The sequence below is a fragment of the Dama dama genome, chromosome 9 (assembly GCF_033118175.1).
Source record: "Dama dama isolate Ldn47 chromosome 9, ASM3311817v1, whole genome shotgun sequence".
Taxonomy (NCBI): domain Eukaryota; kingdom Metazoa; phylum Chordata; class Mammalia; order Artiodactyla; family Cervidae; genus Dama; species Dama dama.
This window is the reverse complement of record NC_083689.1, coordinates 28,289,072-28,303,230: the sequence shown is the minus strand read 5'-3', so window position 1 is coordinate 28,303,230 and position 14,159 is coordinate 28,289,072. Positions and strand designations below refer to the sequence as shown.

The 14,159-nt window shown below is 37.1% G+C and overlaps 1 protein-coding gene across 1 annotated transcript in view; it reads left to right on the top strand.

The window, feature by feature from the left end:
• The window catches only part of SLC27A6 (solute carrier family 27 member 6), a 71,096-nt gene extending 57,302 nt beyond the window's left edge, over positions 1-13,794 (top strand). Inside the window, exons 6-10 of the mRNA XM_061150857.1 lie at positions 416-506; positions 3,962-4,160; positions 5,183-5,280; positions 6,470-6,600; positions 12,412-13,794. Of these exons, the coding sequence (XP_061006840.1) occupies positions 416-506; positions 3,962-4,160; positions 5,183-5,280; positions 6,470-6,600; positions 12,412-12,588 (696 nt within the window). The 3' untranslated portion in view covers positions 12,589-13,794. The remainder of the gene's footprint in view (positions 1-415; positions 507-3,961; positions 4,161-5,182; positions 5,281-6,469; positions 6,601-12,411) is intronic.
• The last annotated feature ends 365 nt before the right edge of the window (positions 13,795-14,159 follow it).

The following is a 14,159-nucleotide window of genomic DNA, read 5'->3' as shown; positions in this document are numbered from 1 at the left end:
AGTTTTGATTTTGAAATATTCATTTAATTTTTTTTACCAGGAAAGCTTACTTGTTTTTAGTAAGTCCACATTCTGATTCTGTATTTCAATTGTTCTTGTTGTTGTTCAGTCGCTCAGTAATGACCAACTGTCTGCCACCCCGTGGACGGCAGCATGCCAGGCTTCCCTGTCTTTCACTGTCTCCTGGAGCTTGCTCAAACTCATATCCATTGAGTCGGTGATGCCATTGAACCATCTTGTCCTCTGTCATCCCTTTCTTCTGCTTTCAATCTTTCCCAGCATCAGGGTTTAAATTAAGTTCAGTCAGTTGAAACAAACAGTATTTCAACTGACTGAGCTTTAAGTCTCCTACCAGTGGATGTTATTGCACAAATAAATTACTAAATTTTGTTTTTGTTTAATTTTTCTTTTGCAGCTTTTTTTTGCTTTTCACTTGATAAAGTATGATGTTCAGAAAGATGAACCCATTAGAGATGAGCAGGGCTGGTGCAGTGAAGTGAAAAAAGGTAAGATTATTGTATTTGAAGATGCCTTTTCAGGTAAATTTTCTCAATTTCTCTTTAGTTACTGAATTTAGAAAAGAAAGAATGGTTACTTCTGATATGTATTTGGATTTTTAGTGCAAGTAGAATGGTTTAATTGTTAAAGTTACAGGCCCCATATGGGTCACTCAGATTGGTAATTACAAAAATTTCCAAGTGATTACTACTGGCCTTAAAGTTTTCTTAATCCACCACTCCTACAGGGGCATATGTCTAATGTCCTATGTCATCAAGATATAAAAATGAATGGCAGTTTATGAGTCTATATACAGAGGAAAGTGAGACAGACTTGGATTTAAATCTGGGCTCTCACACTTAGAAACTGTCCAATTTGGGGCAAATCACTTAACCCATCAAAGTCTCATTTTCTTTATATGTAGGGTAGCAGTGACAATATTTTTTCATTAGGTTGCTGTTGACAGCTAAATGAGATGATGTTTACAGAGCCCTGTGGAAGGCCTGGCATGTAACTTGTTACCTCCCTCCCTTGCTCTTTGTTGTCCAGCTCCTCCTCCTCCAAGCTAGTCTTTCTTATAGTTTTGGGTTAGAAAATTTTTAATCAAAGCAAGTGCCCCAATTAACTAGCAGCTGCATATAATCAAGGTAGAAAATTAAATGTAGAGATGTGCCCTTAAAATTGATTTGAGATCCAGTCTGAGAAAATCAGGCCAAAGTTACTTTTAACTGCCTCATAATGTTTCAACTGCATTTCAGATGACTTCAAATATGGAGATAAAGTTCATAGACCTGTTCCCCACCTCCCCTCCGCCCCACACTACCTGAAAGATTGGACAAAAAGATGAGCCTTATCTATTAAAAAGCAAATACTCCAATCCTCTGAATTTCAAGCTTCAGAGCATTTATCAAATGTTTTTTTCTAATCCAACTCCATAGACAGTGTCTAAGAGAAAAGTCATTTCTAAGGAGATTGAAAAGACCTTTGTTTATCCCCACTCTTCTAGTGTGTTTTATTTATTATATTTATCATAATATGTGATATTGGAACTTAGATCCCCAAACTGCTTATGCAATCTCAGGGTTTTTCAGAAGCAGATTGTCCCCAGATATCTACTTTATAATTTTGCAATTCTAGAAGAGGATTGCTCAGTTTTTTGTTTTTTTTTTCCCCCATTAAAGCATTGTGTCTTTCTCTGTGCTTGCACCGCAGTGAGGCATGGGTTTGATAACTCCCTAGTTGGGGAACCACGATCCCACATGCCATGCAATGTGACCCCTCCAAAACAAAATCATTGTGTCTTTCATAAATTATTCCTAAGAGGGAAAGATAAGAATACACTCTAACCTTTTTAAGCATTTGCAATAATTAATTTGTCAGGTAAGGAACTATTACCTGTGTCCTGAAGAAGAAAAAGAAAGAATATAAATTTTAAGGAAAATATAAGAGGCTTAGAAAATTCTGAAATGTTTATAGGGAGTGTAGATTGATGGAATAAGCAAGGGAGGAGAACCTTTGGAGTCAGATGAAAGTGAGAGTAAAAGTCGCTCAGTCGTATCTGACTCTGTGACCGCATGGACTTTACAGTGGAATTCTCCAGGCCAGAATACTGGAGTGGGTAGCCTTTCCCTTCTCCAGGGAAACTTCCCAACCCAGGGATAGAACCCAGGTCTCCTGCATTGCAGGCGGATTCTTTACCAGCTGAGCCACCAGGGAAGCCCAAGGATACTGGAGTGGGTAGCCTATCCCTTCTCCAGGGGATCTTCCCAACACAGGAATCAAACTGGGGTCTCCTGCATTGCAGGCAGATTCTTTACCAACTGAGCTGTCCGGGAAGCCCTGGAGTCAGCTGGAGGCAGGCATGGAGTCAGATGGAGGTGGTTAAAAAAATTCCAATATTTGGCAGCTATGTGAAAGTGAAAGTCACTCAGTTGTGTCCAACTCTTTGGGATGCCATGAACTATACAGTCCATGGAATTCTCCAGGCCAGAATACTGGAGTGGGTAGCCTTTCCCTTCTCCAGGGGATCTTCCCAACCCAGGATCAAACCCAGGTCTCCTGCATTGCAGGTGGATTTTTTTACCAGCTGAGTCACAAGGGAAGCCCAAGAATACTAGAGTGGGTAGCCTATCCCTTCTCCGGCAGATCTTCCCAACCCAGAAATCGAACGGGGCTCTCCTGAATTGCAGGCGGATTCTTTACCAACTGAGCTATTCCCACCCCCGCTTCAGTTTCTTCACCTGTAAAATGAAGATAAAAGAGGGTCTGACTCAATAGGTTTCTGATGAGACTGAGATGGAATACCTATGTAAAGTGCTCAGAATAGTGATACCCAGAAAGTGCTCCTACAGTGTAACAGTGGCAGCGATGATGATGATGATGGCATTGGTGATGACAGTGACAGCGAGGGGTCTCTGCTGAAGCAGGGCAGGCGCGCTTTGGCAGATGGCTTGTGTGCCCTGGGAACCCACGATGTCCTGAAGGAGTGGGAACAGTAAGAGTTGGAAAGCGTGTTAAAATAACAGAAACTTCTTTAGAGTTTGCTGGAATAGCCTCATCAGACTCATCACATAGATGTTAACTGTCTTTACAGTGACCAAAATAAGTCATTGGCCTTGAAATTGTCTGGGGAAGTGATTGCTGGTCCCCTTTGTCTTCTACTTTTAGAAGTAGTTTTTTACCTTGCTGACTGCTGAGCAATATCGTGATTAATGTGAATATACATGATTAAAAATTATTTTAGATTATGTATCTAAATATAAGTAAAACCAAAAAAATTCATGGCTTATCTCCTGTCTATTGAGGATTTCCAGAGGAATAAACATCTTCTTAAACTTGTAATAACATATTAATTAAATCTAATATTATACAGAAAGATCATAGAGACTTGAGTTTGAATTCTAGGCCCTTTCCTTTCTATCTGTTGAGCTTTACTAATATACTTCCCTCTTTTGGGCCCTAGCACCTTCCCTGTGAAATAGGGATTATATTGATCAACTTCAAAGAATCTCTCTGAAAAAGTAATGACAGTTGCATTTCTCATGGGGCTTGCTCCATAGTAAGTACCCAATAAATAAATATTGCCACCATCATAATCTTATTTAAAATTATCATTTTTGTTGTTATTTATATTATGGCCATTATTATTGGTGTTAGAATCTATGTAATCAAAAAACATAGCCATTAGTGTATCAACTCAGGATGTAAAATAAATTTAAAATTACTTTTTTTACATTCTATTTACTTTTTGTTAGCTTTTCCAGAGTTATTTATACTTTGGTAGCCTGCAAAAGGGTGTACTAGACTTGGGCACCCAGAGTAATTGATGTCAAATATAATAAAAATAAGTTCAGAGGAAAGAAGGATAAGCTACACTGGATGTATTGGTCAGATGTAACAAGGTACACACATAGTGTGTGTAATAATAGTTTTAATCAAATCACTGAAAATGCCTCTCTCTCAGGGGAACCGGGACTTCTCATTTCTCAAGTGAGTGAAAAGAATCCCTTCTTTGGCTATGCTGGGAATAAGAAGCAGACAGAGAAGAAATTGCTTTGTGATGTTTTTAAGAAGGGAGATGTTTACTTTAACACAGGAGATTTAATGGTCCAAGACCAGGAGGATTTCCTTTATTTTTGGGACCGGATTGGAGACTCTTTCAGGTATGGAGTAGCATTGGTTGCAAAGCTTTTTTTCTGATTGTGAACACTTCTCTGAGGGAAGCTCTGTGGAAACATTATACACCACCTGCTCTGTACCTTCAGGGCACAGAGTGCTTTTATCTCAGTAATGGCTCCCAATTTAAAAATTCACTTCCTATCTGTTTCTAGATTGAAACATAAGTTACATTTTTATGTCATTTTTATAATTATCTTAATGAATCACTTGGATCACTTGGGTCCAAATCAGTGACTTCTTTTTTTTTTTTTTTTTTTTTTTTGCTTGTTTTAAGAATATGATACAGGGAGACTAATGTGAAGTCTAAATTGTAGGGTTAAAACAGAAAAACAATTTAGTCAAATACTGCCTAATTCTTGACTTCATGGCAAAAATAAAGAAACAGCAAAATTTACCTTTCTTATGTGTCTTTTTAATTCTTTATCTTAGGCTTATGAATTTGTTTTCTAATCAATGATTATAGAACAGTGGAGGACCAGACTATAAACAGTCCAGAAACATCTTTTTTCCTCACCTTCTTTGTGTCATGTTAGAAGGGCACCTTATGTAAAATCATTTTTTAAAAATATTCATTAATATTCATTAAAAGAGCCAAAGAGGTTAATCCCTAGAAATTAAACAGGCTCAATAAACTGAAAGACAATATAGCTTTCCTTTCAGGTTTTCTATCATTGTAGATAGAGAATGCTTTGTACTTAACTGTTATTATCAATATATTAGAAAGCAAAGAGATTTGTAGTTATTTTTATGACATTTAAAAAAAACATTTTACAGTAAGCAATTTATACCAATAAGATAACAGATAAAGTAATTTTAACTGAAAAACAGATACTGATTTTGTTGACTTACAAAGTTCTTCCTTAGAAATGTCTTTCATTTTGAAAACTGCCATTATTTTTGGTTATTAGGTGTCTGCACAGAGCCAAATACAGGGCACTAAAACTTAGAACTGGGTACCTCATTCTTAACATATAAATGTACTAACTGGAACTTGTTTTTTGTTTAGATGGAAAGGGGAAAATGTAGCAACCACAGAGGTTGGTGATGTCATTGGAATGCTGGATTTCATACAGGAAGCAAATGTCTATGGTGTGACTGTGCCCGGTATGAACAGATTTCAGGTTTGGGAGGGATTCTTAGAATGAAATGAAACTTTTCTTTCATTTTCAACAATCTTACTAATTGAACATTTCATATTTCACATATTAAGATGTCTTAGTTTTGGCTTGGCAAAGTGATGTTGTAACCCCAAGCTAGCAAACTTCACGGTCACACCTGGGGAATGGTACCAACTGCGTTTTAATGTATGTGTGTATTTTTAAGCAAATCTTTTGAAAACTATAGTCAAGTTATTTAGTGCTAGAAATAGTTACAGGTTTTCAGTGGCCTATTATTTTTCTCTTGATGATGAGAAAAATGACTAGAATTTATACACACCACTGTGTGTAATGACTAGATGACTAGAGTTTATACATACCACTAAACAGGAACTTGTTCTAATTTAAGTGTTTAATAACATTGACTTATAGTTAAGTTGAATCTTTTTCAGAAGTTATTTTAAAATGTTTGGCCTCATCTTTATAAATATGTATATGAGTATTGTCTCATGTTGGTGAAAATGGCAAAGAGAAGTAACCAACTTGAAATCACAGTATAGCTATTCCCCTTCACCTAGTTTTTGTGTGTGTATGTGTGTTTTAAACAAACAACAGTATTTTCCAACTGATGTTTGCATGTGCAGGGGATACTGTTGGTGGGGATGTTTGGATAAGGCAGCAAAGAAAAAGTCTGTTTAATAGACAGTCTCTGGGTCCTAGGGAAATGCTATAGGAGATTCCGAACCCCTGGGAAAAAAGATGGGATGTTAAGCAGTAAGTAATCTGTGGATTTAGTCATGGAAATATCAGTCTCTAGTTTCTTATTTTTTTCATTGATACTTAACATGGCATTTTAAAAAATATATTTGTCTTTAAAATGTTTCCTCTTAATATTTCATATTAATGGTAATGGCATGCAAGTTAAGGGTAATTTATGGTTTTTTCTATTCCATCTATTTTATTTTTGTAGTGTAGGTAATTAAACATAGATTCTGCACATTTTCTTTCCTAAATCATTTCTAGAGAGTAAATCATAAGCTCAAGGAAAGACCCACTCATTCATGCTACTGTTGCATTGTTACTACTGCAATAGATGTAATGCCTATATTTGTAATAGTGTATAATGTACAGGAATTTTTAAAAAAATTCACCTACAGCTTATAAAACTAACTCTATTACAAACTTTTTATTTTCAGGTCATGAAGGAAAAGCAGGAATGGCTTCTATTACTTTAAAACCAAACAAGTCTTTAGACTTGGAAAAAGTTTATGAGCAAGTTGTTACATTTTTACCAGCTTATGCCTGTCCACAATTTTTAAGAATTCAGGTAATTTTACCTACCCCTAAAATTTAAGACCAGGAATTTACAAGATAGTTTAATTACAAAATAATACTTACCACTTAGACAATATGTTCATTTTGTTTTTATTAGAAAATTTTGAGAACAATGAAAAGCATTAGGATGCTAATTTATGCCATATTTGAAGCTTAATTATAGACAAGAGCACAATAAAATGCTAGTCTTTGCCCTTGTCCTATTTGTTGCCCTCCTCCTCTTCAATCTGGATAAATGATAGTCCCCGTGATGGTGGCAAGACAAACCCACATCTTACACATGCCTTTGTGCTTTGTGAAAATAATTGATGCTATATTCCTAAAATTAGATCCCACCAGGCCGCCTCAGAGCATCTGCAGAATGTGTGTAGACCCTCAAGGCAATTGGCTTTAAGCAATTTTGCTTTTAATTTTTATCCTCATTCTGTCCAGTCTCCCTCAGCGACTTTATATCTTGGGGGAATTCTGAACTCATTTGTTTTGAGAGGTGCGTGTGTGTGTTAACCACTTACTTGTGTCCAGCTCTTTGTGACCCCGTGGACTGTAGCCTACCAGGCTTCTCTATCCATGGAATTCTCCAGGCAAAAGTACTGGAGTGGGTTGCCATTTCCTTCTCCAGGGGATCTTCCTGACCCAGTGATCAAACCCGGCTCTTCTGCATTGCAGGATTCTTTACCATCTGAGATATAGAGAAGTCCTTTGCGAGGTGGGCCCTCTCTCGTTAGGTTGCTGGAGAAAAATCCAGTAAAAAGAAAGCAAATTTACTCAGCTACTAGGTAACTTTGCATGCTCATTTATTCAGCCATTTATTCATATAATACTGTACCTCAAAAATAATTTCCCAAAACTAGTCCTCCATATCTCTTAACATCAGTTCAGTCACTCAGTCGTATACGACTCTTTGCGACCCCATGGACTGCAGCACACGAGGCTTCTCTATCCATCACCAACTCCCAGAGCCTACTCAAATTCATGTCCGTGGCATTGGTGATGCCATCCAACCATCTCATTCTCTGTCGTCCCCCTATCCTCCCACCTTCAATCTTTCCGAGCATCAGGGTCTTTTCAAATGAGTCGGTTCCTCCCATCAGGTAGCCAAAGTATTGGAGTTTCAGCTTCAGCATCAGTCCTCCCAGTGAATATTCAGGACTGATTTTCTTTAGGATGGACTGGTTGGTTCTCCTTGCAGAGACTCGCAAGAGTCTTCTCCAGCACCACCGTTCAAAAGCATCAATTCTTTGCACTTAGCTTTCTTTATAGTCCAACTCTCACATCCACACATGACTACTGGAAAAACCATAGCTTTGACTAGACGGACATCTGTTGGTAAAGTAATGTCTCTGCTTTATAATAAGCTGTCTAGGTTGTTTACAGCTTTTCTTCCAAGGAGCAAACATCTTTTATTTCGTGGCTGCAGTCACCATCTGCAGTGATTTTGGAGCCCCCCCAAAATAAAGTCTGTCACTGTTTACATTGTTTCCCCATCTATTTGCCATGAAGTGATGGGACCAGATGCCATGATCTTAGTTTTCTGAATGTTGAGTTTTAAGCCAACATTTTCACTCTCTTCTTTCACTTTCATCACGAGGCTCTTCAGTTCTTCTTTGCTTTCTGCCATAAGGGCGGTGTCATCTGTATATCTGAGGTTATGGATAGTTCTCCCGGCAATCTTGATTCCAGCTTGTGCTTCATCCAGCCTGGCATTTCGCATGCTGTACTCTGTATATAAGTTAAGTAAGCAGCATGACAATATACAGCCTTGATGTACTCCTTTCCCAATTTGGAGCCAGTCTGTTGTTCCATGTCCAGTTCTAACTGTTGCTTCTTGACCTGCATACAGATTTCTCAGGAGGAGGGTCAGGTGGTCTGGTATTTCCGCCTCTTTAAGAATTTTCCACGGTTTGTTGTGATCCACACAATCAAAGGCTTTGGTGGAGTCAGTAATGCGAAAGTAGATGTTTTTCTGGAACTCTTGCTTTTTTGATGATCCAGCAGATGTTGGCAATTTGATCTCTGGTTCCTCTGCCTTTTCTAAATCCAGCTTGAACATCTGGAAGTTCATGGTTCGTGTACTGTTGGAGCCTGGCTTGGAGAATTTTGAGCATTACTTTGCTAACATGTGAAATGAATGCAATTGTGCGGTAGTTTGAGCATTCTTGGGAATTGCCTTTCTTTGGGATTGGAATGAAAACTGACCTTTTCCAGTGCTGTGACCACTGCTGAGTTGTCCAGATTTGCTGGCATATTGAGTATAGCACTTCACTGAGTCATCTTTTAGGATTTGAAATAGCTCAACTATTTCTTATCTTAACATAATCATGTAGAATTTTTCTGGGTATATGTGTCATATCACTGTTAGATCCCTAATAGAGTAACAGCTGACCTAATATTCTTTTTTAAAATATTTGCTGAGTAATTGCTGTGACCAAGTCACTGCTTGGCCAATGAGATGGATCATCTAAACTGTCACAAATACATATCCATTTACATCATATTTTAAGAGCTTTTACATATATCATCTCAGATTATTTTTATAGCAATGCTCTGAAATGATAAATGTAGTGCAAAGTGTAAGTCGCTCAGTTGTGTCTGATTCTTTGCAACCCCATGGACTTTACAGTCCATGGAATTCTCCAGTAATTATGAAAAAGAAGTAACACATTTTTAATTGAAATTTTTGAAATAATTGTAGATTCACATGCATTTGTAAAAATCAATACAGAAAAATCATCTGTGCCTTTTACATTAGCTTCCTCTAATGGTACCATTTTTCACAAAGATTATTGAATATTGACAGTGATACAGTCCACTCATCTTATTAAAATTTCCTCTGTTTTTACTTGTACTCATTTGTGTGTGTGTATCAGTCCATACATTTTTATAACCTGTATGGCTTGTATCAGTTACCATAGTCAAGATGTGAAAAATTCCACCACCACAATGCTCCCTCTTGTTACCCTTTTCTAACTCCACCCAGCTCTCTTCTGTCCCTCCCATCTTGCCCCAGAAGAATATATTTTAATGGAGTAGAAAGTTGATGGATCAAATAATATTTTAAACATGTACCTCCAAGGGCAACTTAAAATTCATGATCATTAATCAAAAGAAGTATTTTGGGCACAGGACTCCTCCAAAGATTAAATCGGTCTTGTACAAATTTAGAAGATATTTTAGAATCTTTCAGTTCAGTTCAGTCACTCACTTGTGTCCGACTCTTTGCGACCCCATGAATTGCATCACGCCAGGCCTCCCTATCCATCACCAACTCCCGGAGTCTACCCAAGCCCATGCCCATTGAGTCAGTGATGCTATCCAGCCATCTCATCCTCTGTCGTCCCCTTCTCCTCCTGTCTCCCCAATCCGTCCCAGCATCAGGGTCTTTTCCAATGAGTCAACTCTTCTCATCAGGTGGCCAAAGTATTGAAGTTTCAGCTTCAACATCAGTCCTTCCAATGAACACCCAGGACTGATCTCCTTTAGGATGGATTGGTTGGATCTCGTTGCAGTCCAAGGGACTCTCAAGAGTCTTCTCCAACACCACAGTTCAAAAGCATCAGTTCTTTGGCACTCAGCTTTCTTCACTGTCCAACTCTCACGTCCATACATGACTACTGGAAAAACCATAGCCTTAGAACCATTAAACACCTAAAACACATGATCCATGAGTGTTATGTTTATTACAGTATTTGCTATAATGTCATGCATAGTGCAGGACAGTTGGCAGCACAATTATTTAATAAATAAATAAATAATTTAATAAATAATAATAAATGATCTGATCTAAGAAATGCAAAAGTATAAGTTACTTCTGACAAAAGGAATAGGATGATTATCTTATTAAAAATTTAGCACATATTTTAAAAGGATTCTTTTTGCCAATAAATTTACAAAAAAATTTTAAATGTGATATTACTTAATATGGCTGAGATGCAGTTAAACCAGTCCTTTCAGTCTGCTTGTGGAAGCACAAATTGCTGTCATCACTCTAGGAAACAATTTGGTAAATGTGTGATCATACTCTTAAAATCTGCATATATTTTGATTTTGTAATTTCAGTTCCAAAAATTTACTGTTAGGACATAACTAAAGATGCACAAATGTTATGTATAAAATGTTATTTTTTTTTCTGTTCTCTATAAGTTCAAGAACAAGTGTAAGGTTAATTAGCATATTATAATTAGAGGAACCGTTATTAAACCATTAAATTGTGGTATTTTGATGAAAATTACCTAATCTGGAGAAAAATACTTAGTATAATATTTTTGTAATTTTTTTAAAAAGGTAGAGCATCAAATTTTATGTAGTGAACTTCTAGTTTTCCAAAAGAGAAAAAATAATATATACTTCTACACAGTTATATCTAATTCTGTGATGACAGTGTAGGATAGGGGATGAGATTAGAGAAGAAGGTTCAAAAAGAAGTAGATTTAGTTGAATTAGCTCATACGGATGAATAAAAATGGCCAAACTACTCATAGAACCTACAAGTTATATGGACCCTACATGTCATCTGAGTTAAAACAAGGTTGCTTCTTTATGCCTGAAACTACCACACAGATCCTTTAAATTCCTTGTCTCCTTTAAGTTCCTTAAAGTAAAGATGTGTAAGCTTTCTAGATCCATAGCATCTTTAGTGTCTTTGTAATTATTTCATGGCACTCTTGGGTCAAAACCTACTGCTTCCCTGTGGCATCTGTCTGCAATGCGGAAGACCCAAGTTCGATCCCTGGGTCGGGAAGATCCCCTGGAGAAGGAAATGGCAACCCACTCCAGTATTCTTGCCTGGAAAATCCCATGGATGGAGGAGCCTGGTGGGCTACAGTCTATAGGGTCGGAAAGAGTCAGACACAACTGAGCGACTTCACTTGGGTCAAAACAAGTACCTAAGCATTCATTTATTCAGTAGCTAGAACAAAGTAAAATAAATATTTGCACCTTATAAATTAGTTGCTATTTGTAAAGATAATGCATATACATGGAAAGAAAATGCTTTTATTTCATATTTAAATAATCACATGTATTAAGGAGATGTTACATTGGGTATTACACAGCTCCTCAAATTTTGGAGTTGCATTGTATTGAACAGGACCAGACTAATTCCATAGTCCTCATTGATTTTGGTTATGCTTGCTTTTTATGATAGCAACCACTGAAAACCCTGTTTCCCAGAGACATGACATCATGGAAAAGAATATATCACAAACTGATATTGAAACTGTGAACTGTTCATTACCTTGAGCCAGACGTTTTCTCATGTGACATCAGATGTCGCTAGATTTACCTTGAAACATTTAAATATCCCATGGAGACCCTGGCAATTCACTGACGTACCATGAAGCACCTCAGTGTATAGTTTGGGAACCCAAGTTTTAGATCATTTCTTATCCTCTCTGGTTCTTGCACTATTCTGCCTTGTGGAATAGTTTGCTGTCTTTTGTAACTTTTATCTCCTTACAGTCTAGTAGCATTCTTTGTACATGATATCATATTGATGTTGGAGTGGAGAGATAAATCTATATGTTTTAGACATATTTGTAGTCAGTTGTAAACAGTTATTAACTATATTTGTATTTCTTATGAGGTTTACAGGAAAATCAAGGTAAAGATTTAAGTGTTCTAAAGGGCACTCAGAATTTAAAAATCTAAACATTTTTAATGTTAAATTATTAGTAGTAAAAATAGAAATGCTTACTGGATATAAAAATGTTATAATTAAATATTATGGTCTGTATTATTGAATATTTTATTTGTATATTATAGGTAATGTTACATGATTCCACTAATCCAGGTCATTGCTTTATAGGAAAAGATGGAAGCAACAGGGACATTCAAACTACAGAAGTTTCAGTTGGTGGAAGAAGGATTTAGTCCATTGAAAATTTCTGACCCACTTTACTTCATGGATAACTTGAAAAAATCATATATTCCTTTGACCAAAGAAATTTATGATCAGATTATATTAGGGAAGATTAAACTTTAAGATATTTTTATATATGGGATTTTCACATGCTGCTTAGGAGGAATGAGAGGACAGTGATTCTTTAATATGATAAGGGGAGTGGGAACTGACATTAATTAAGCATGTACTGTATTTCCTTAATATGAAACAATTTTTCCTTAATTAAGTAATAATTTTAATTTGTCTCAATTGATAACAAACTTTAGTTGATTATTCTTTTTACCTATTTGGGGATCCAGTGCATAAGTAAATATCTGCCTTTAAGTTTTTAAATAATAAATAAGTAGTTAACAATTTAGACACATACTAAAAATATACATATTAATATTTAAAATTTCTAGTTTTGAGTGAAAGGTTGAATTTTACTCAAATATTTGATTTTTATGTGCCCTGTCTTACAAGTCAATAAAACTATCCTTATTAATGTGAGTTTTGAGGTTTTGTTTTGATGTTTTTAATTGTAAATTTTCATTTAAAGGAAGGTAACTGACTAAATGCATGCACTCCTATATCCCTTTTCCTAAATTCACATGAAGATGCTAGAAGAAATGTAAAAATATGAAACAATAAAGCAGGAAAACTGGAACGCCCCAAGCATTTAGGAATTTTTGGAAGATATATAAGTGGGATCAAGTTGATGCTAAAATCCAACAGACCTGTGCTGGTGGTGGTTTAGTGACTAAGTCATGTCCGGCTCGTGCGACCCCATGGACTGAGCCCACCAGGCTCCTCAGTCCATGGGATTCTCCAGGCAGGAGTACTGGAGTGGGTGCCATTTCCTTCTCCAGGGGATCTTCCAGAATCAAACCCAGGTCTCCTGCAGTGCAGGTGGACTCTACTGACTGAGCTACGAGGTAAACCCTCAATAGAGCTACAGAGACCACTAGCAATACAGGGAAATAATAGACTAGAATAGGACCAGTGTGTTAACACCAAGATCAGATGCATAAAGGCTTTGAATGTGAACAGTCTTCTGAATAGTTAACCAGGAAATGTATCAAAAGAATTGTGCAATAATTACAGTGGTACTTATCTCCATCTGGAAGCACCAGGCTCCAGTGTTTGGCTGAAGCCAAAAGCAGGTGAAAGACTCTCTTATCAAAGTAAGCTAACTTCCTCAGGAGTGGGTGGTAGAGCTGGTCTTAAAGTCCTGTATAGCACGGGGAACTCCGCTCAGTGTTATGCAGCAGCTTGTATGGGAGGGGTGTTATGGCGAGAATGAATACTTGTGTATGTGTGGCCAGCTTGTATGGGGGGGTGTTAGGGGGAGAATGAATACTTGTGTATGTGTGGCCAGCTTGTATGGGGGGGTGTTAGGGGGAGAATGAATACTTGTGTATGTGTGGCTGAGTCCCTTTGCTGTCCACCTGAAACTCTCGCAACATTGTTAATCAGCTAAACTCCAATACCAAATTGGAAGTTAAAAAAGAAGAAGAAGAAGAAAAGCAGGCCCAGCAGGCAACTCCTTTGCCCATAAACCTAATTCTCTGTACAACCAGAAGGAAAGTTGGCTTTGCCTCCTGTTGCTTCCCCATGCTAAAACATTTATTTTGGCTGGAAGAAAAGTCGCAGATAGTTCCTTTTTGTCATTG